General features: G+C 34.8%; 1 protein-coding gene across 1 annotated transcript in view; it reads right to left on the bottom strand.

The window, feature by feature from the left end:
- The window catches only part of MORC1 (MORC family CW-type zinc finger 1), a 167933-nt gene that overhangs the window by 17584 nt on the left and 126756 nt on the right, over window positions 1-23593 (bottom strand). Inside the window, exons 20-23 of the mRNA XM_056109421.1 lie at window positions 19512-19616; window positions 8213-8282; window positions 3320-3386; window positions 330-476 (exon numbers count right to left, since the gene is read on the bottom strand). Coding sequence (XP_055965396.1) covers window positions 330-476; window positions 3320-3386; window positions 8213-8282; window positions 19512-19616 — 389 coding nt within the window. The remainder of the gene's footprint in view (window positions 1-329; window positions 477-3319; window positions 3387-8212; window positions 8283-19511; window positions 19617-23593) is intronic.

Below are 23593 nucleotides of genomic sequence, written 5' to 3'. Positions count from 1 at the left end.
TTCCAAACCAATGTCTGGAAGTTCCTGTACAGACTAAAGAAAAGAAAGCATACCAAGCCACAGGCAAATTCAGTAAAACTTATTTCCTGCAGCTGGAGAGAGGAATAACATCTACAATATTGCCATGCCGTGGAATAACAGGTCGTGACTTGTTCTACTTGGAGAGGCATTCCTAATTCAGTGTAGTTAGGGGACACAGGATTAAAGTCATTCTGTCAAGTTTTCTCAATAATGTTACCACTTAATAGTGGAAAAACAAACAAACCAGGAGCTGTCACTGTAATGAAAGTTCAGCAAAGCAGGAAGAAATATGTGAGTAAATATCTTACCTTAAATTAGACAACAAACGTTTTACTGTTTCCTTGACATATGTGCTTTTAGGAGCCTCAGTTGCTGAAGAAGAAATGCTACAAGCAGCACTCACAGAAATTTTGGCATTGCATCCAGAACTTGTATTAAAATCTTCTAACGGCACACTGGGCAAAAACCAAGCAGAGGTTTATCATTTTGAAGCAGAGACCACATTGGATACTGATAAATTCAGAAACATTAAAATGCAACAAATAAAATGTTACTACACAAGAAAGGAATGCAATGACATAAAAATGTTGAAAATTGCCATTGATGTAGTTATATAAATAATTCTTAATTAGGAGAACTACTATATTTTCATGACAAATCTTGTTTCAAGACTACTGGGCAGCTAAAAGTAAATAGAATTGATGGTAATTTATTCTGAACAACATTAGTCATATATTATATATTTTCTGAAACAGACGTTGAAATTAATTTTTAATTTTTTCGCTTGGGGGAAATATATACAGAAATAAAGTCAAAAAGAAGCAAAGCCAGTTGATAAAAAAAAAAAACATTTAGTCAAGATCTGGAAGAAGTGTGTTCTGGCTGAAGAGTAATGGTCTGCAGGCAGAAGCAATGTAGTGCAGTTAAAACAAGAATGAGAATGGGCTGAAGCAGTTGTACAGGGGTAAGGTACTTGCCTTGCATGTGACCTATCTGGGTTCAATCTCCAGCATTTCATGTTCTCCCAAGTCTTCAGGGAGTAATTCATGAGTACAGAGTCAGGACTAATCCCTAAGCACTGCTGGATGTGGGCCCAAAGCCAAAAAGTAAATAAAAAGAGCTAGAAAATATGGAGATGGTGAGAAGAAGATGAGTTAGGGCTGAAGTTGAAGCAGAATAGGCACTAACATAGAAGGGATTCTTGAATGGGAGCATGGTGATCTGACATGTGTTCAATAGAATAGCTGGCTGTGAAATGGGAAAGAACTCAGTGACAATGCGTAGAACATTGCACTAGTAAGATGCAAAGGGATCATTTAGTGTCAGAGGAACAAAAAACTGCAAGATGTCTGGGGTCATGAAATATGGGAGATAAAGCTGGTGGGCAGGAAGGGGTCAAATCAAGCAAGGTTTTGTTAGCCAGTTAATAAGGAGATATTTTTAAAACACTTATGCTAGTACTTTAGATTTAATACCATAGCTTGAAAATTCTGTTTATATTGAACAGATGTCCTAAAATTGGATAATAGATTTTATCAAATAGATGTACTTCTACTGTCAACATTCTTTGACATTAATTATACTGCGTTCAAGTGATATTTTACTTACTTAAGATTAAGAACATTATAACATGCTTAATTGTCTATTAAATAATACTTGTATAATGTCTGGATGTCCATTAATTATAACCTGCTCCTTGCTGACATTTTATTATGTAAAGCCTTTTTTTCTTTCTTTTACCATCTTGGGGATACTGAAAATTCACACTATTGATGGTGAAGACTAAAATGTAGTACAACAAAATACAAAGAATTTCTCTATGTCTTTTCTCCCGCCAGTAATATGTTACGAAGCTATTCTGAGGATTGAACAAGATACAAAAAATTTAGTTTAATACCTACTAAGTTCTCAGAAAATTATATTGAATTCTTCTTATTATGCCCTATTTAACAAAAGTAAATTTGACAAGATCATTTCATATTTTAAAACTGGGTTGAAATTTTAATGCTTATACTGTAATTATAATCATAAGGTAATTTAAAAACCATACAGCTTTTACACAATTGAGTTGTTGGGGAGAATGAGGGTGAAAGGGATAAGTGTTTGGACCCTTGGGGGGCGGTGGGTACACTAGTGATTGGTATGGTATTGGAATTATGTGCATGAGAAACCATTATTCACAGTATTGTAAACTGAAGAATATCAATCAATAAATTTGCTTAAAAATCATAATTCATAAAAACCTCAAAGTAATAATGTATAAAATAGCACAGCACACAGAGAGTGTCTTATTTTCATAAGGGATTTACAATTCTAAATCAAATTTTTTAAGAAATAAGTCTAGGCCTAACAATATCACTAGGAAGGATAAAATTACTTATTGAGCAATTACATATTAAATAAAAAGCTAAGACAAGGCAACCCTTGGCTTTTGAGTTGGGTGCCATTCTGGATACTAGGGACAGAATGATGGGAAAAAATAAGGACTTTTGGGCTGGAGTGATAGTACAGCAGTTAGGGTGTTTGCCTTGCACGAAGACGACCGGGGTTCAATTCTCAACATCCTATATGATACTCTGAGCACTGCCAGGAGTGATTCCTGAGTGCAAAGCCAGGAATAACCCCGTAACCTCTGAGCATTGCCAGGTGTGGCCCAAAAAGCAAATAAAAAACAAATCAAAACATTTAACTGATTCATGGTTTCAGAGTCATCTCTTATATGTATGTGTGCCGTTTTCAGTTCTTTGACTATATTATAGTGAACTGAATTAGTCACTTGTGAGTGGAACAGTAAGGATACTTCATTTTGTTATTCCAAAGGGCTAGTGCGATAGCACAGTGGGTAGGGCATTTGCCTTGCATGCGGCCGACCCGGCTGACCTCAGTTGGATTCCTCTGCTCCTCTCGGAGAGCCCGGCAGGCTACTGAGAGTATCTCGCCCACACGGCAAAGCCTGGTAAGCTACCCATAACGTATTTGATATGACAAACACAGTAATAATAAGTCTCACAATGGCAATGTTACTGGGCTTGCTAGAGCAAATCAATGAACAGCGGGAGGACAGTTGAACAGTTATTCCTAAATTGTCATAGAAGAAAATGAAAAGATTTGGGAAAATGGTAAGAAATCTAGTCCATTCTTTTCTTTCTTTTCCTTTATAAAACTGTTCCTATTTGTTATTGGTTTTGCTTGATGCTATTATTTTCTTTCTTTTTGTATTTAAACACGGATAATTACCTTTCAACAATATAATTGCACTCACTTGAAACGTGTATAATTGCAATACACTTGCACTTACCTTTCCCAGTTAAATAATGAAAAGTTTCTCTTTAATTCTGGAGTATCATTACATAGCTCTTCTTTTGCTTTAAAAGAACACAAACAAAATGAAAACAAACACATTTTGATGGTCACACAATCAAATGACCCCAAATTAATGTTAACAGTTCATTAATCATTTATATGTGTCTGATTTTACGTTCAAACGCTATTTTGTAAAATTTGTACCATATTTTTTAGGAATACTTAAAATAACGTAATAGTAGACAGTTATCTAAGAGCTTCAGCAACTTAAAAAATTCTTTTGAAGAAGGCAGGTAGATAGGAAAGACACCCTGCCACATATCTCCACCAGTGCAACAGATTCCTGGAAAGTAACAGATCCAGTAGCTTCAAGGCTGCAAAACCCACCTTGTGAGCACAGGAACTAAGGCCTAATAAGACCTTTACCTGGCACCAGTACAGAACCAGAGAAGGTTGTACTTCCTCTCCTACAGAAATTTCAGCAGGAATAAAAGTCAGGAAAGGAATTTCAAAGCAGACCATCAACTACTCCCAACTCTACCCCTTGGCAACCACTCAATAATGGAATCTTACTTGTAAAAATCCCCAAGTACGGCAGTTTAGAAGAAACCCCATGCAAGCCAGCTTAAACAAAGGAAGTACATGCATATGCTGTCTGTGCTCATGTGTTGCTTCCAAGCGCATGTGATGTCTGAGCACATGAGCTGTCCTCATCTCCCCTCTTGAGATGTGAACTTTCATGCTTTCATATCTAATGCTGGCATGTGCACTGGGGCTGTCTCCGCTTTTGGAGATGCCTGCCTTCTCTCTTGAGCACGGTATCTCTCCCTCTCTCCCCTTCCTCAAAAACTCCAAATAAAATCAGTTTTTTACTTCACTGCTCATTTCATCCTAAAATTTGAGATTAAGAAAAAGGTCCTAAAAGACCTGAGTAAGGTCTAGGACTGACTTCCCTATCTTGCAAAGAGCAATCCCTCACTCCAGCCTGAGTCCACGGCTCCCCAGGAAATCGGCTGTTGAGGATTAACTCCCATACTGCACAGAACAAGTGAACGTCAGGTGCAGCTTGCCAGATGTCTCATGTGGCTGGTGCAACAAGATCTGTGCTCTGTATGGATTCATCACAGACTTTATCAGTACTAGATTTTCCAGGCACTCCTGGGGTCGCTGACGTGGATTGGGAGAGAGCAACAGGTTCCCTTTTGAGACGGGTCTCTCTCCTCTCCAGGTCACATAAGTTACGTGGGTGTCTTATTTTGACATCTTATTGTCTGCTATTGGTATGTATGAGCTAGCAGGTAAGGAATTGTCACAGTTTTTCTCACAAGCTTCTACCCAAACAACACCTCTACCCATCTTTATATCTCACTCTCTTCTTTGTGGGGTTCACATTCAAAAACATGCCGAAGAGTTAAATCAGTAACTTGTCTCTGGTAAAGAGTCAAACTTTAAATGGAGAACAGCTATAGCATCATCTAGACGGTCTACTGAGTCAGGGAACCTCAGAAATGGAAATAGAGTGATGTTAGTGACTTGATTACAGCCTGTACTTTGATACTTGTGTAGTTCATCTTTAAGAGTTTTGGAAACAGAATAAGCAACTTCAGTGATTTCATCTTCCAACTCCCTCTAGAATTCTTTGTGGCAACGTTCCAAATATTTTCTTCCATCAAATAAGCCCTTTCCAAAAAGTTTTGGGCTATTGATGGCCAGATAGGGAAGTTTTTAAAATGATGATCAAAAGATTGTGCATATTCCAGACTACATTAAGGAAGAATAGAAGATCAGAATTTTCCTTAGCATAATGCAAGCACTATTGATTGGTCTTATTCACAGACTTGCATACAAAGTAAACTTTTTTTACAGCCAACTAATACATAAATACAGTCATTGGAAAATATTTCACAATTTGTTCTTTCTAAATCTTGGATAAGTATTTGAAATTAAGTATTAATTTTAGAATCAAAATCATGTAATAATTTTTCTATTAAAACAGTTTGGGAATCCACCAGGCACATTTTTTAAAGACATGTTAATAGTTTGAAACATCTTTAAAAGATTGACTTTAAAATTAAGAGACTGTAACAAAAGAAATCCTGCTTGTGGAGCTAGAAATTATCATAAATACAATTAAAAAGAAAAAATGTGATTTGCGGGAGGGGGGGACCTTACTAATGGGTTCAAATATAAAGATGTGAATGAATAACTGGTTAGGTTACCTAACCAACACTGTATGAATAACAAGAGAGCTTACAAACAATAGTGAACACAAAGTGATGGCCTGGATTGAGACAGAAAGGACTGTAAATGAGAAATCAAAGAGCTGTGATAATGCTGAGACCAAGAAAGCTTATTTAAAACTTACTCTGAAGAAAAAAAAAAACTTATTCTGGCACAGGCATACTAAGTATGTTATTAATTTAGCACAGGTACAGCAGGCAATTCAAGAGTATGGCAATGCCATTTTACTTCTCCCAACCAAAATTCAGTCTGATATTGGAATTTGCTAAAAGTCCAGAAAACTCTATCCCCTTTGGAGCAACAATGGCCTAAATAGATGGGACCTTATCCAGTTCTCTTAAGCCCTCACTGCTGTAAAAATTAATGGAATTTCTAGTTGGATTCATCTCTCCAGGAAAAAACTACCTCCATCCACATTGCCAATGAACAGACTCTAACACAGTGAATCAAATGCTACTGTGAACCCATCAAGAACTTGAAACTTCTCTTTAAGAAAACCCAACACTAAAAACTAAATTATTTATTTATTTTTTATTTCTCTACAAGTTTTAATACATTATTTTCAAAATCTCAACAGAATTTTATAATTTCATTATTTTCTTTCCCTTCTCCTACCATAAGTTAATCTTCAAAAATATGAAATTAAGTTTTCCAAGGCATAGTTAGAACTGAAGAATCCTTAGCCCTGTCCAGGGTATATAATTTTTTTTAAAATTTTTATTAGTGAAACACCATGAGGTACAGTTGCATGCTGATAAAAGAATATGTTAGTTTCTTTTTGTTTGTTTGCTTTTTCCATATCAGCATGCAAAAGAAAGGAACAAACACTTATGCTAGGGGCTGGAGCAATAGCACAGCAGGTAGGACAGAGCGTTTGTGTTGCTTGCAGCCAACTGGGTTTCAATTCCCAGCATCCCATATGGTCCCCAGCACTGACAGGAGTAATTCCTGAGTGCAGAGCCAGAAGTGAACCCTGTGCATCACCAGGTGTGACCCAAAAAGCAAAAAACAAAAGCAAAAACAAAAAAACAAAACACTTATGCTATAGCCATTAATATTTTATATTAATAGTTTCCTTAAAAACTCCAATCTCCTTAAACCAGGAAAAACTTTTCTCCTCCAGGCCCTAATGTTATTAAAGGTAGCACTGTAGTACTGTCCTCCCATTGTTCATCAATTTGCTGGAGCAGAACCAGTAACATCTCCATTGTGAGACCTGTTACTGTTTTGGCACTTCAAATACTCCACAGGGAGTTTGCCAGACTCTGCCTTGCAGGCGTGATACCCGTGATACTCTTGGTAGCTTTCCAGGCTCTCAGAGAGGGACTGAAGAATCGAACTGTGTGCAAGGCAAATGCCCTACCCACTGTGCTATTGCTCCAGTCTTACATGCTTTGTCCTTCACATTCTAAAACTCAACAAAGCATTGTCTGGGCCCCATTAGTTAGCAGGAGATTTCACTCCCTAGGTAATCCTCTGCACCCATTGTCAGTATGAAGAAATGACAGAAGACACAAATTTCACCATTTATTCTTTAAATATTTAAGGGGGTGAAATCTGTAGTGGGATGTTGCAGGTGGGGTGGAGAGCTGTAACGAGCTTTTGGGAAATAACAACTTTTAAGAAGAAATTATTTAGCTCTAAAATAGCCCAAAGGCATGAAGACAATTTCTATTTGAGATGCAAAACCTGAACTCTTTCAAGGTGGAGAAGCTGCTTCCCAGAGAAAGGTGGATCTCTCAGAAAATAAGCTAAAGAAGAAGCTAAGCTTTGTCATTTGATTATGAAAGGCCTTTGCAACAACACCAAGATTAAATTTTATATATCCAGAGAACTCCAGGCCTACACTCTTTGGGGGAATTGTGTATAACCTCCTTCCTCAAAACTTGTTCTTTCAAGCTTGTTCTTTCAAGCTCTTATGCTCTTCTGAACTAGTACCTCCCTTTCTCTCTGAGTCATTTTCTACCATGGAGAAACAAACCCATGTTCTCTCTTGAACATGTTTTCCTCTCTTTTTCCTTACATCTTTCTAAGTAAATTTCTGTCAAGAGAAACTATGTTGCTTCACACACAAAACTTTATTTTGGAATAAAATGACAATGAAAATAATGGATTCATTTAAATAACAGTGAGGTGTGGCAATAGAATATATAACATAAGAATTACACCTGGAAAAATAAACGGGAATTAAGAGTCTCAATTATTGTGTTGTCGATCATTTCTTAGTGACAGAAAAAGCAGGAAACGAATGAAATGGTTGCATATAGTGGACTGTCATTTTATCTTTCACAATAGATTTTAAAAACTATAGATATGATACCAGTCCTTGGGAAAATTCTAAATAGAATTCACTAACTTAATGGAGGGTGATATCAGTACCCTCTTCATGAACTTCAGACAGTGTGGCAGTTTGGGGGTACACCCTTTCCAGTCAGGAAGTGTCTCTCTACCCCTTCAAAATACATGATATTGGTAATTCATTCTCCACCCAGCACATTCCACTTCTGGAAACAACAAATTTTTTTTTATTCCAAACTGCTATTATTTTTTTTAAAAAAATCTGCATCTAACATATGAAATACATGTCACATTTAAAATAATTCATACATTATAACCTCTAATCTAGTAAAATAAGAATTGTGTTTACCTTTTTTCATAAGAGAAATTTTCTTTTCTTCCTTTTTCAGTGAGAGATCAGTTTGGTTTTCATCCAAAATCTGAAAAACAAACTTCCAATATAAAACTCTGAAAGTTCTAAGACATATTACTGGAGGCAAAAGGACCTGAAGCAGCAGAAAATACATCAGTGAGAGAGATCATAAAATTGCTAGTACAGTTTGTGTACAAATTATGAAGAGAGACACTGGTTGGTGTTGTAGAAAATTATATTTACAAGCATTTCAAGAATAACTATTATTATAGTCAACATATTTACATCTTTTTAAGGGGATTTTTCCATGTTTGACAATATTTTATAAACATTTTAAATCCATATATTATGTAAACTACCTCCAACAAATGAATCACATATTTGATTCATCAAAAGCAACTATACAGTCTTTTCTCTAGTGCTAGAGCAGACCAAAAAATTAGCTTAATAGTACAATGAAAAATTTGGAGTGGTTGGATCCTGGGATGTAAGATCCCAAAGCATGATGTGAAGGAATATAGGACTGGGAAGGTCAATTGGAATACTGACGGCTGGGGCATTTTGACAAAATCTCAGAAAATCTGTTGCAAAATGTCAATGTGTTGAATGCAAGACTAGAAGGGTTAGTGATACCTGCAAGTGAGAGGATGTGTGTGATGTTGGGAGTGGGAATGTGGGGGGCTGAGAAATTTCAGGGTGCAGTATGCCATCCAGAAGCCCGGTTTACCATCAGTTCTGGAATTCTGTTAAGATCCACTTTACAAGGCTCACACAAAATAAAATTACATTTTGAAATGTGTTTCTTGAGAAAGGTTGAAAATGGGAAGAGGAAAGAGAGAGAAAGAAAAGAGAAAGAAGAGTTAAAAGGAGTTCGTTTACTACCTAGAAAAAACAAACTCAATGTTTTCTTTATGTATTTATTTGATAAATCTCTGACACAGTGAGGGAACAGACAGTGAAAAACAAAAATGGAAACTACAGGTATAAAGTAAGAGTTCCTGTACAAAATTTAATCTATATTCCCCTGAACAGATGTTGAGACATAGCCAGATTACTCGCTCCCATTACCTTCTGGGAGACTTGAAGCTGTTTTTACAGTCTTATTCATTGTACATGTATCCTCCATATATACTTCCCTTCTAATGAGCTAAAGAAATGCACACTATGGAAGCTGTGGGTATATATGTATGTGTGAATGTATAAATCATGTATGCCTTTGAGATGATATTGGAGATGTACTCACATTATATGTACAAACTTATATGTGTCACATATATATAACATTACATTATATTTATATTATAGATATTAATATACACAACTGTATACTTATGCTGTCTATACATATATGTGTATATCTACATATTTATATATGCACATATCTTTTTCTTCAACTGTGCTGTTGGGAAGCAGGCTAAATGGGCATACATGTAGCCTAGCAACGGAAAAACTACGTCTGTCATTGCCATTTTATATTTTATCCAAATAGAGAGGAAAAACACCTTGTAGTTAGGAAAGAACACATAAAATTAAATCTAAGCTACTTTAGTTTGTCAAAATATTTTTATATTTAACACTGTAAATAAATGTATGCCTCAGGTAGTAATATAAATGTACATTTAAAATTCATTTTGCAAATTTACTTTAAAATATCAAACTTTATTTCTGATGTAACATAAAATTTAAAGCTTTCTTTGGCTTTTCATGATGAAGGGGAAAAAATCTGTCTGCTTGTTATCTCCAACTTTGAACTACATTTATTTTTATTATGTGCACGTAGCTTAGATTATTTTCTTTAACAATAAATGGCAAAGTCATATTAAGCTTGTGAAGAATACTTAAAACTTTTTTGTTATGACTACTTTGCTATAATAATCCATTATGATCCTGATCAGTTATTTTCATTGGTAACTCTTTATGATGACAAGAAAATAAAATGGAAATATAAAGGTAAAAGGTAAAGGTAAAGGCCCTCCCGTTGATCATCGATTTGCTCGAGCGGGCCCAGTAACGTCTCCATTGGAGACTTTGTTGTTACTGTGTTTGGCATATCGAATACTCTCGGTAGCTTGCCGGGCTCTCCGAGAGGGGCGGAGGAATCGAACTTGGGTCGGCCAAAAATGGAAATATAATCAACAAAAAATGATCCCATCGTCCCACAATAGGAATATTTTATTGGTCTAATTATTAGTACACCTTCATAAAATTACATTTTCACATTTCATTCTTTAGTTCTTTTCTTAACTTCCTCCTTGTTAGAACTGTTTCCATAGGCTCAAGTCTATATCCTTATCCCAGAAGCAATCTATAAAGTGACATAGAGAGCTATACCATCTCCAGTACGGGAGAAACTAATTTCCTTTCTTTCCTTTATTGTATTTTATTTATTCTTTATACCTAAATAAGAAAAAAAATGTTTAAAGAATTTTTGATAAACTATTCACAGACTTCAGTATCTCCTTAAAAGAACACTGTAACAATTGCTTAATTCATAGGATGGCCCCTTCAATTACAGTACATGTTGTTTTGAAGGTCTGTTTTGTTTATGCTGTAATAAAAAGAGATGTAGTTGTCTTTTTAATGGTACTATTTGTATATTTTGATGTCAACTTACAAATCTTTCATTTACATGGCTTAATTTAATTATATAAATGTTGTTCAGTCACTTAGCCTGAGTTGTATTTCATACTCTGCAGTTTTGGGGGAATATCTCATTCCTGTGGTTTTTTACCTCAGTCATGAATCTGATAACACCTTCCACACAGTAAATGAGATTATAGTTAAGTCTTAACATGGTGTTTTAAATACATTAATTAAATTATGTTAATAATGAGCTGAATGGGATTTGTCAGTTCTCCAAAGGATGCAAGGATCAACATAATAACACATTCTCAAGTCTGTGAAAGAGCTACTTAAAAGGATAAACAAATCATATATAAACTAGGAAGAAGAAAAGAAAATACCAGTAAGTGGTATAGCATTAACTTAATCTGACTGTTGGTGAGAACGCGTAAGCACTGAATGTCACTTAATAGCTTTCTTCTATTTTATTATCTTTCTACCCCTCCCCACTCCAATCATTCATCGTTATCAAGGACATTCAAGACCCATAAGGACTTTCAGGCTTATAAATCCTTTCCTACCAATTCAAAAGTCCAATCTGTTTTCACTTTTCCATAGAAAATGTTATGTCCTAGGCTCTTCCCTTATTTAATGGTTACAAAAAAATTGAGTTCCCAGTTTGGACCAGGCTTTGTATGGTAAAGATATGACAAAAGATATGGCAAATGCATGGCAGCACTGCACTATAGCAACTGTCGCCCCATTGTTCATCGATTTGCTTGAGCGGGCACCACTAACATATCCATTGTGAGATTTGTCGTTACTGTTTTTGGCATATCAAATACGCCATGGGCAGCTTGCCAGGCTCTGCTGTGCGGGAGGGATACTCTTGGTAGCTTGCCGGGCTCTCTGAGAAGGATGGAGGAATCGAACCTGGGTCGGCCTTGTACAAGGCAAATGTCCTACCAGCTGTGCTATCGTTCCAGCCCAAATGCATGGTAAAGAATATATATGATAAATGGTACGGTAAAGAATAATTATGCCTTAATTAGGCTTATTTTCTTAGAGAGATAAATTAAAAAGATGGATACATGAATTAATATCAGATAAATTAAATTCCATGAAGAAAAATTACATAGTAAGAAAAAGAGATATCAATCCCCTTGTAATCTGAGCCCAGGTGCGCCTCTGGACTTCACTTTTCTCATTTCACATTCTCCATTTTCTTCAAAACTACATTTTCCCCCAAATATATCAGGCACATACCTCTCTCAAAGCCTTTGACTTGTCAAGTAAATTGTTTTCCCAACTGCTTTTCTATTTTTCCCAAATAGCCAACCATTCCCTGTCACTCTATGTAAAACTGCCTCTTCTCCTAAATTAGCTGGATTCAAATGTAGTTTACTCACAAACATCCTAGCACACTCAGTTGTAATCAAAATATTTTCTTCTGAATTCGCTGGAGGAACTGTAGATATATTTCTGCTTCCACATCTCTGCCGATGCAGTTCTCTCTACTTTCTTGCCTTCCACTTTTCTTATGTCTTTCTTCTCACTTTTAAAAATGATTCCTCAATGTAAAAACTTAAATTATCCTAGGACAAAGAAATTTCTTCTTTCTCTGAAAAACTGTAAACTCTATGTCACAGCTTATTGATCCTATTATTAATAGGCAATTATCTTATTTATATGACACAGAGAAAACCAGTTTTGATTCTTGCCAGGATACCCCAAAGCAGAATTCAAAACTGGAGACCATCTCTCTAAAACAAATGCAACACAACAGTGGATTAATAAATATACATATTTTACTGAAAACAATGTCAGTTATGGAAGAAATACTATATAGCCAAGTTCAATGTAAAATTACCATTGGAGACAGGAATTATAATCTAATCTATGGACAGACACATATGTTTTTCACACAGTAGACCCAGGTTCAATCCTTGGCACTAGATTCTCTCTCCCAAGCACCACCAGAACAATCCTGAATATCAAGCTAAAAATAGCCACAGAGAAATACTGGGTGTGACCAAAACTAAAATTAATAAGTAAAAATAATTGCCACAGAGACTGTTGAAATGACTCGAAGAACCGCATGAGGGGCCTCAAGTTCAGTCCCTGAAATGTACTGATGCCCTGTACCACCAGGTGTGAGATCTCCAAATTAAAATAAAATACAGAAGAATGAAATAAAATTACCACTAAAATAACAAAAAAATGAGACCATATAAAACTAAAAATCCTCTTCAAAAGGAGCATCTCAAAACCAAGAGAAATGCTACTCAGTGGGAAAATATATTTATACACCAGAGGCCTACAAGGAGTTTATATACAAAATATACAAAGAACTCATAAAACTGAAAGATGAAAATCAAAGAATCTACCTTAGAAATAGTCAGAAAGATACTTCTCCAAAGACATGCAGATGGTCATTAAGCTAAATAAAAAGATGTTTATCATCTATTTTTATGCAAATGCAAATCAAAACAACAATAAGACATGTCTTCAATAATATCTGTTATTGAAAAGACAAGTATCGGGGCTGGAGTGATAGCACAGCGGGTAGGGCGTTTGCCTTGCACGCAGCCAACATGACCGACACAGGTTCGATTCCCAGCACCCCATATGGTCCCCTGAGCACCGCCAGGAGCAATTCCTGAGTGCATGAGCTAGGAGTAACCCCTGAGCATCGCCGGGTGTGACCCAAAAAGCAAAAAAAAAAAAAAAAAAGACAAGTATTATACAGAATGTAAAGGGAAGGGATCCACAGACATTGCGGAGGGGTGTAGTAAACTAGAGAACAAGATGAAGATGCCTCAAAATTTTTTGAAAATAAAATTATCATTAAGCATCTTTATTTTCACACTTACCTCTCTCAGCTTCCTCATTCCTCTTTCCACACCTTCAGTCTCACTAATTGTACAACACCAAATTTTTCCGTTTTGGTGATTACCCTCCTATGCTTGACCCCTCCACTCTCTCAAATACACACTTCACTCTATACCTTCCTCTTTACAAAGCAATTTTATTCTCTCAATTTTCAATCAATACTCCATTCTCCTAATCTACCCCATAAAGCCTGAATTTGGATTCTTTATGATTACAGAGAGTGATTAAAAATATAATTTTATAACAGAAAGAATAATATTTTTTCTGTTACAAATAATTCCACTGATGCTAACAATGTCCTTGAGTGTTAGACAGGTAGTGTTATTACCATTTTATACATAAGGGAAAAAAAGACCAAAAGTTGATACAAAAGACACGAGGCATATAGTTCTGAATTTGAATTAGGGCTATATGTAGTATAATTTTTGTATCCTTCAAAATCACTAATATATTGTAAAATAAATCTGTCCTAACTGATAGTTGATACTACAATATGATACTTTATTATTCAGATTCATTTAAATTGCCCTTATGAAACTTTCCTTTAGGTGAGGGGCTGTATCACTCTGCTTATGTCTATAAATCTTTTAGTGAATTGATGAATGAGGCTTTGAAGAGTAACACAATTTTTCCTTCAAAGTCCTTGGAGCAACTCTGAATTGCAGCTTATAAAAGGATTGGTTATACCCATGAAATTTCTGGTAATCGTTGGCCGCAATAGAGACATCACTGGCCATGAAAACTGAGGAATGATCAATAATGTGAAATCATATTATTGAAACACCAATGCAATTTTCTCCTTAAAAAAATGTTGTTAAACAGAAAAAAATGCATATTACTAGGATGAATATAGTTGATCTGTGGACTGTTTTGCAGATTATTTGCTCTTTCTCATTGTCTGCTTTTGGGTTACTGAGTCATTTCACTTTCATTGTTGCTTAATATTGAAATTAAAACAGAGCACTAGCACTAAGGATTACAAATCATTACAAGGATCACAACAGTATATGAATTTCATGAATTCCCATAGAAATAAGAGATAACTCCACTAAACACACATGCTCACACATGTGCATGTGTGCACATGCAAACACAGAAAAATAGTTTTATTTAGTCATAGAACAATAAAGTGATTTCTTATTACTCTGAAATGGGGGTAGGAACTATATTATATAATAATAATAAAAATAATAATAATAGGGTCTTGAAAAATAATGGAAAAAGTTTGCCACAGTATATGCCAATAACCCTAACAACATCTACAAAGATTTCACTAAGATGTTATATAGGGTATTTTTAAGAGGATTAAGATTTTTTTTTAAGCAAACAAAACAAAACCCCCAACTTCTCATTATTTTCATGGCAGTTTTAATCTCTAGAAAAAAATTCTTGGAGTTCAAACTGAAAGCCTGTTTGAGGATTTCCACAGCTGCAAAAAACATACAAAAACATACGAGGTCTTATCAAGAACATTGGCAACATTATTTCATGGGCTTCAAAAATGAAAGGCAGGTGCTGAATAAAAGGCCAACTATATTCTAATATCAAAAAGGGGAATAAAAACCATGAATATGATACTAACATAGTATATAATCAGAAGCAGCTGGAGGTACGAAAAACAAATATCAAAAGCACATGAATGAATTGGGAGCATGTGAGAAGTAATACCCAACATAGAACAAAACCTAACATTCAAAACTACTTAGAAAATAAGGATTATCTCCTGGGAAAAAGAAAATAACAAATGAATTTTATTTTTAAGTAACCATTTCAAGGATCAGAGAGAGAATAGATGTTAAAAAGTTTGCCTTGCATGCAGCTGACTCTGGTCGCTGGTCGAATCCTTACCTCCATGTGGTCTTTTGAGCACTATTGGAAGTGACATTAGCCCAGAGCTGAGAGTGGCCCCCAAACACTTAAGGTGTCTTCCCAAACTCCCTTTTCTCCAAAACAGTTTCATCCAGACTTTGGGGAAGCAGAAAAAGAAAAGCATTCGATAATGAATCACGAGGAAGTAGTTAGAAGACCAAACTATTGCAACATGGAGCCAAAGCAGATGAGTGACTCAGAAGAATACGGCTGAAAATTAACCAATGATGGTCATACACAATATAAATCTGAGAAGATATCAAGATGAGTATTACCATGCAAAAATTTATATAACTACCAACACAAGTACCAGATTGAGGCATGCCCAAAGCTCAAAAGAAGAAGATGTAGTGTCTGATACAAAAAACATCCTTTCAAAAAAAATTGAAAATATTATAGCAAAAGAAAAGAATGTATTGATGATAACAGAGTCATTTTCCGGACAACATTAAAAATATACTCAGAAATATAGGTAGGACAGGGTAAGGATGCTAGCCATACCATTCATCTGACAAAGAATATACAAGATCTATAAAGCACTTGTAAGACTTATAAAGAAATAACCAACCCTATAAAAATCAGGGAGAAGAAATAGAAACTTTCTCTGTGAAGACACTCAGATGACTAACAGAGATATGAAAAATAATGCTCTCCATCATAATCACCAGGGAAAAGCAAATTGAAACAACAAAAACTGAGATATCACCTCATGCCAGTGAGATATCCAAAAGAACAAAAACAACTAATACTGGTAGGGATGTGGGGCAAAAAGGAATATTCATCCACTGCTGATTGAAGCTGGAATGTTGACCGATCCAACCTTTTTTTTTAGTAAACCATATGAACATGTCTCAAAAATCTAAATGTGAGCTTCCACGTGATCTAAAAATTCTATTTCTAGGCATCTATCCCAAGGCCCAAACACTATCCAAAATGGACACAGTGCTTCTATGTTCACTGCAGCATTCTTTACAACAGACAAAATCTACAAACATCCCCAGTTTCCAAGAACAGATGATTGCATAAGAAACTATGAATTTTTACACAGTGACCACTTGTCAGCTATAAGAAAATATGAAATAATGCAATCTACTGCTATGTGAATGGAACTAGAGAGTTTCGTGCTTGAGTGAAGTAAGCCCAAAGGAGAGTAGTAGAGCTCTCCTATACGTGGGATATAAAAAAGAATAATGAGGGAATAACAAATGGCCAAAGGCAATATAACCTGAAACTTCTCTACAGAACTGAGCTTACCATAGAAGGGAGACAGGGCAGGGTGGTGTTAAGAGACAGACCTTGAAATAAACGTGGAGAGAGGTGTATATTTTGGTGGCCTGTGCAGTGTTGGAACACTGTACGCATAAAACTCTATCATGAACAGTATTGTGAATCATGGTGACTAAAATAAAATTTAAAGGAATAAAGGTATAAATAAGGATTTGGGTCAGTGCCTTTTAGTGATATAGTTACATTGGTAACATTGTCCCTTCCGGGGAAGTAAACATACAGCAGGCTGTTTTTGAGGAAGCCTTTAAAGTTTTCTGTACACAGCTCACCAACAATTGTTGGCTGTAATGAACCAGACCATGAAATTGGCATAAAGCACAACATAAGTTAGATGTGTTCTCCAACTGAACTGAGGCTCTATTTATCTTGAAATGATGCAACAGCCATTATGATATCATGTAACAATCTAAGGAATCTATCATGAAATCATCCCTACAGACTTCCTAAGTGTGCTAAGTACCTTATTTCTGAGCCTATTACATCCGAAAGAAAGGCCCAGTCAGGGTCCCAGAAAAATCCACCAAATGAATAAAAACCCAGCTTATTATAGGGAAGGGTATAGTATGTCAACTGTGCTAGCTAACTGCTCTCCTTTAAGCGATAGCTTATTATACCACTGTTAGTTATGAGTATCTTTACTCTTTAAATATGAATAGCATAGGGTTTGAATTAGAGAGTGTGTGAGTGTACGCATGCACATACACACAAACAAACACACACACAAACATAAGCACCACAATCAGAAAATAATTGCAAAGGAGTCCAGAGGATAAAAACCTTTTTTAAAATATTATTTTTAAAATTTAAGAAAATAGAGATAGGCAAGTATTCAGAAGCAATTCCTTCCTACTTGAATTACTGCAACTGTAGTAAAAAAAGAACTTGATGTGCATCTCTATATAATGCACATTTTCTCAAATTAATTAGAAAGCACAAATTTGAAAACAGACATCCTGCTAAGATCACAGGTACATAAATATCTCAGACCACACACATATATACAAGTAACATAAGAACCTGAGGAATATTACATAAAAGGACAATAGCCATTTTAATATAAATGTCATTCCTAATTTATGAAAAATGACTAGCTAAAAGCTTATATGAATCTTAGAGGTGACAAGGAAAGGCAACATGAAAACCTCCAAAGACTTTGAAGATTCTGCAAAGCAGGTGGTGAGTAGGACTGTTCCCAGGTACAGATATATCACATTTTGCTTCAAAGAGGCAAATAAAGGCAGCATTATTAAAACACTAGTTGCAGTTTTTTCTTTCTTTCCGGTCTCTGATTTAATATTGACCCTTTGCTTTGAAAATACTTTGGTGTTCCCTTTCTTTGTGTCCTGGATTCAGTTCTTTATTGTTAACATGACTTTTTTTTTCTTGTTCCCATTCACAAATCAGTCCTATACCTTTTCAACATCCCTTCAGAGAACTTCTTAAAAATATTACAGTTAATGCATGAAGCCGGGTGATGCCTGGGAGGAAAGTGAGGAAGACAAAGAGCGGATAGAGAGAAGCACAATTTGTCTGTAAGTGGGTAATGTTTGGGCGTGGCAAATGAACACACAGGAGTTGGTTATACTATTTTTTAAATTTTCCAAAATGAAAAGCATTAATGATTAGTTTATCATAATATTTTATCATTATGATTTTCTTCTGAGGGGCACATAACAAACTAAACCCAAAAGACATTATATGTTCTTTAGTGGCTCATTTGCAATTGAAACCTATTCTACAATTCCATGTAATATTTGCAGTATCTTACCTTGAAGACATGTACAATGAGGCCTAGCCAGTTATAAATCTTTTTATTTATATTTTTCAGATAATAGAAACCATTTAGTTGACCACAGTTATTGTTTTCTAAATTAAATTATAGTTAGAATTTTCTAGGTACTTTTCTAGGTGATCAAGGTAAAAAGAGAACTTATGGATAATAAAATTCATACTCTGATAAAAGAAAATACCAAGTAGAACTTTTTCCTTACATAAGATTCTCATATATAAATCAATTTTTAATACAACACAAAGAACACACTGACATAATGAACATAGACTGTTTTAATGTGGCTTCACATGTCAAACATTCTTCATATATATTGCCAGTCTTTGAGATACTTCCTAAACACCAAGACCTTTCACACTTGATTCAGTGAGGGACAATGAACTGAGGTCAGAGACAGATAAACTGCACTTGATCTTTACTAAGTGAGAATCAGTAATACCTAATCTAGGAAAGTAGAAAGAAAATATGTCTTTATTTTAAAAATAGACTTCTCTTGGCGGGTTAGTTTGTCAATCTGAAATGATACTTTCTGGTGAAAGTTTGCACTATAAATTTAAAAAGGCTTCATGTACTCTGAATTTTGACATGCAGCTTATAGGCTATGTTTCAATTTCTCTAAATGTGCATAAATACAACATAAATATAACATATGTATATACATACATATATATACATACATATACATATATATTCCCTTTTCACCTTGTAAATACATTGCTGTGGATAAGAAACTTAACTAATTTTTCTGAATCTTTTTTGTAACCCCTAAATTAGGCTATTCAGCTAAGTATTTCAGTGACTTTGAAGCATTAATGTGAACTGCTTCTTGGATTTCTCTAATCTTTGGAAATGTAAATACATCTCAAGTTGTCACTTAGTCAGTAAACTTTATCTCACCAGGATTACATCTGGATCTCTGATGCCGTCTTCAACTTCAATCAAAGTTGTACAATCCTGCACAAGGTTTTGATTCTGCTTTCTTTTCATTTCCCACGAAGAGGCCTACACCATGGTATTATCAAAAAACATACAAGGATTAGTAGCAATCAATGATAGACATTAAATCACTTAATTCTTTCCTTCATTTGGCTTCTGCTAATTGTAGACTTCTATGCAATAGTTAAAATTCTATTTCTGGCCTTCAAGATACATATGGCTTTGATATGTGACAATGACAGATGAGAATGTGAAGGTTAACAATATGTAATAATCAAAAAACAAGATGAATTAAATATGAAATTATTAGTTTAAGCTATTGTTTCTCAAAATGAATCCAGGTGATTTTAGTATTTTTCAAAGAATCTGTATGAATTACTGTCTTTTTGTTGAAGAAATAATAATCTCATATGGATATGCACATTCTTCTTTGAATGAGACAGCTATTACTGGGAGCAATGAGATATACATTCATTTCAAAATAAGGATAATAGCTTTCTCTCCTTATATATTTTTAATCAATGCATATTAATACTCTTAGTTTTGTACTTTTGCATTGAAGAATATCTTTATATTCTAAAAGGTAGGAAAACACTAGGATGAGAAATTTATAATTCAGGAAACTATCTACTTTGAATGTAATGGCCAAAGATGGTGGCTTTAGGTTTTGGGGCTTTTTTTGTAGCTTCTTGTGGGTTAGAACTGATCATATCTATAAATCCTCATCATTTGGCACAGAGTAAATAATTAATATTTTTGTAAATAAATTCACAAAAGATACGAGGGAAACACAAAGATGTTAAAGTAACAAGTAGAAGATAGTAACAATAATATTTTTGTCAGGAGTCCCATTTTTAAGAAATAAGATAAGAAAAGAAGAATCTCCTAAGAAACAAAAAGTGTGTGAGAAATATTCTCTTTAAAAAAACAGCAAAATTAATTTCTTACTAATTTTAACTAATATTAACATACCATTCTGATTACTGTTACTAATATTAATAGGAAATTAATTTTCTATAGTAAGGGAGCTGACCCAAGGCACATATAAGCTAAATCATTAGGTTTCCATGGTCATTTTACTGCTTTTTTTAAAGTACATAAAAATATTTATTCAAATCCTGTCTGCCTTCCTAATTTCACCAACTTAGCTTAACAATAAGAATCAACTGCTTACACCATCTCTATTTAGCAGTGATTTGACCTACTGTGTTTATTTAATAAGAGATTCGAAATTCACCATAAGTGATACTTATGTAATGGAAAACTAACTTAATTACAGTTAAAAATCTGACTGAATCTTTTTTATTGTGGGGGAGGGGATATGTTTTTGCTACACCTGGCAGTCTTCAGGGAATCACTCCTGGAGGGGTTCGAGGGACAATATTTGTTGCTGGAATTGAACCCTGGTTTGATTCATGCAAGGAAAGTGACTTTCCCTATTTTACTTTCTCTCTCTCTCTCTCTGGCCGAATTTTTCAAGTGCATATTAGGACCAGTTTCCTTGTCTTTGATCCCATTACAGATTTGTTTAGCTATACACTGTCTTCTGAGGTGACATCCTTGTGCCTTTGCCATTATCTTATTGTCCACTTGCAAAGCCACTTATTCTAATCTAATCTAGTATCATCCTTCAGATCAACCAGAAACTCTCCCTCCATCTTATTTATGGAGACTAACACCATTGTTACTAAGTCAAAGAACATTTTAAGGATTTTGGTCTCAGTAGAATTTAGCTCTCTTGCCTTCTCTTCCTGAACTGCTTTCCTCTCTCCCTCTTGAATTTTATGAAAAAAAATTAAACCGTGTTTCCTCCTATCACTGGCCATTTCTTTGTAAGCACCGTTGTACATCTACCCTCTCAGTTGGACATAAAATGTTAATATACCTAGCTATTCTATCTCATCTTTCTTTTCTCATAACATTACTCCTTAGTTGGCACGTTTTCCTTGATTTCTCAAATTTTGTTGTTAAATTCATGCATCTTTTTAAGAATTTGGTGATCTACAAACCCAATCACCTTCTTGGATTCCCTACTTCAATAAATAAAATTGTCATTCAATCTGGTGCAAGAATCAGAAATTCTGTAGTTCTTCTTGCCATTTGCCTCTGCATCACTCCCTATAGGTACGATATCCAGAATAGTGTTCCTTCCTTAAGACAATATATAAGGGACAACTATATTGATATTTCTTTATTATGCAGTTATCACCCTAAGCATACTACTATTACAAATTCATGAGACTTACATTGTTCCGGTAATAGCCTTCTCACTGATTTGCCAGCACTCACTCTGCTTTCTACTAACCTTTCTCATACTCAGTCAAAGCAAGCTTTTCTAAAGAAAAATCTGCTCACTCATGTTCCTCGCTTTAAATCCTTCAGCAGTTTTTCACTGCTTTCAGGATAAATGTAACTGCCCTTATCAAACTCTGCATGCATGTGTGGTTGTGGACCCTCCTTATTTGTTTCATGCCATCGTCTCTTTCAATTCTCTCTTTTTCCCCTAGCTTAGTTGTCTTCTGAATTTCTTCATATTAAATGTTTCCTCTTTAGCAAATGATGTTTGCATTGTGTGGATATATTCTTTTTCTTTTATTGCTGATGTTGGATTCAATCTTAAAATTTGTCTTTTTTTTTTTTTAGATTTCTCTATTCTCTCAGGCAAAGTCAAATTCCCTATTAGAAGATTAGAGGTTGTGCTTCTTTCATAAAAAGTGTACAATAAGAGTTCACGTTTTTCTGTATAATTACTGGATTGTGCCTCGATTACTTAACTGTAAGTATAGTAGGGGCAGGGACCATAAATAGTTTTGCTCACAGACGAATACCTTCTAGGTTATACTATATAGAGTGACACATAATAGATGTATTTCTGAATATATGTGAATCTCTATATTTAAAGTCTAAAATATATCATCCTAACACATGAGCACACTTTAGTTTTGGAACCATTTATATGTTTTTGGAGCATTCAACCTGCTCATAAAATAGGCAAGCAAATCTCAACTATTGTAATTGCACAGTTAGTAAGTAAAATTAGGCTAAAGAAGGCAGGACTATAAGGTGATAAAACTATTTCTATTAAAACATATGAAGTATTTTGAGCAAATGAAAGTTTAATAATACCTGCTGGAAAGAGGAGATTGTATAATCAACCTAACAGAATTTAAAATAATATTCAATAAGGGAATTCTAAAAATTACAGCTGGATTTAGCCTTACTTCTATAGTATCAAGGAAAGATTTAGAGCCAAACTGTAAAATTATAGGAAACTAGATTTCAAATATATCAGAAGGATGAGTTACCCAAAACTGGAATAAGAAAAGACTGCTTTGGGAGGTAATGAGTCTTCATCACAAAAGATTTTCTAAAAGAGTCTATACTCTATTGCCAAAAATATTACAAAAGAATGGGTGAAATATTTCTGTAATCTATTATTCAGAATAATTCCTTTTGAAAGAACCATGCTTAGAATATCTTGTCTCACACAATGTTTAACACACTCTTTCACAAAGGACAGAGCTTCAGAGGATATTTGCTGATCAAATTAGTTTATTACTTCCAGAGCCTAAGGCAACTCATTTGAATATTTCCCACGCTGGCTCTTATCCACATTTTAAGGGTGAGTATTTAACTTTTGGTAACATTACAAAGGCACTTGAAGTTAAATTTGGTCAGCACTAAAGATAACTCAGAAAATAAAAAATGGCCTATGAAATATTTAAATAGTTGTAAGATAATTTATGCAATAATTTAACACTGAATCTATCACAGGGAAAATGCTTACTCAGTTGTAGGAAATATTATTATTAGTTTAATATAAAGGCAAATTTTCAGAAATTAGAAAGCAATATTGTAAAAATTTATGTGTAGTTATTTTTAAAAAATTGCAAATTTGGGGCCAGGGAGATATTACAGTGGACACATTTCCTTGTAAGTAGCCAGCACCCTGGACCTGATATTGCCCTTGATTCCTGACAGGAGTGACCCCTGAGTGCAAAACCAGGATGAAGCCCTGAGCACCTCCAGATGTGTTCTCCAAA

This window comes from Sorex fumeus, unplaced genomic scaffold (genome assembly GCF_029834395.1).
Source record: "Sorex fumeus unplaced genomic scaffold, SorFum_2.1 ptg000265l, whole genome shotgun sequence".
NCBI classification, from domain to species: domain Eukaryota; kingdom Metazoa; phylum Chordata; class Mammalia; order Eulipotyphla; family Soricidae; genus Sorex; species Sorex fumeus.
Note: the sequence above shows the minus strand (reverse complement) of the source record. Positions and strands in the feature narration are given on the sequence as shown.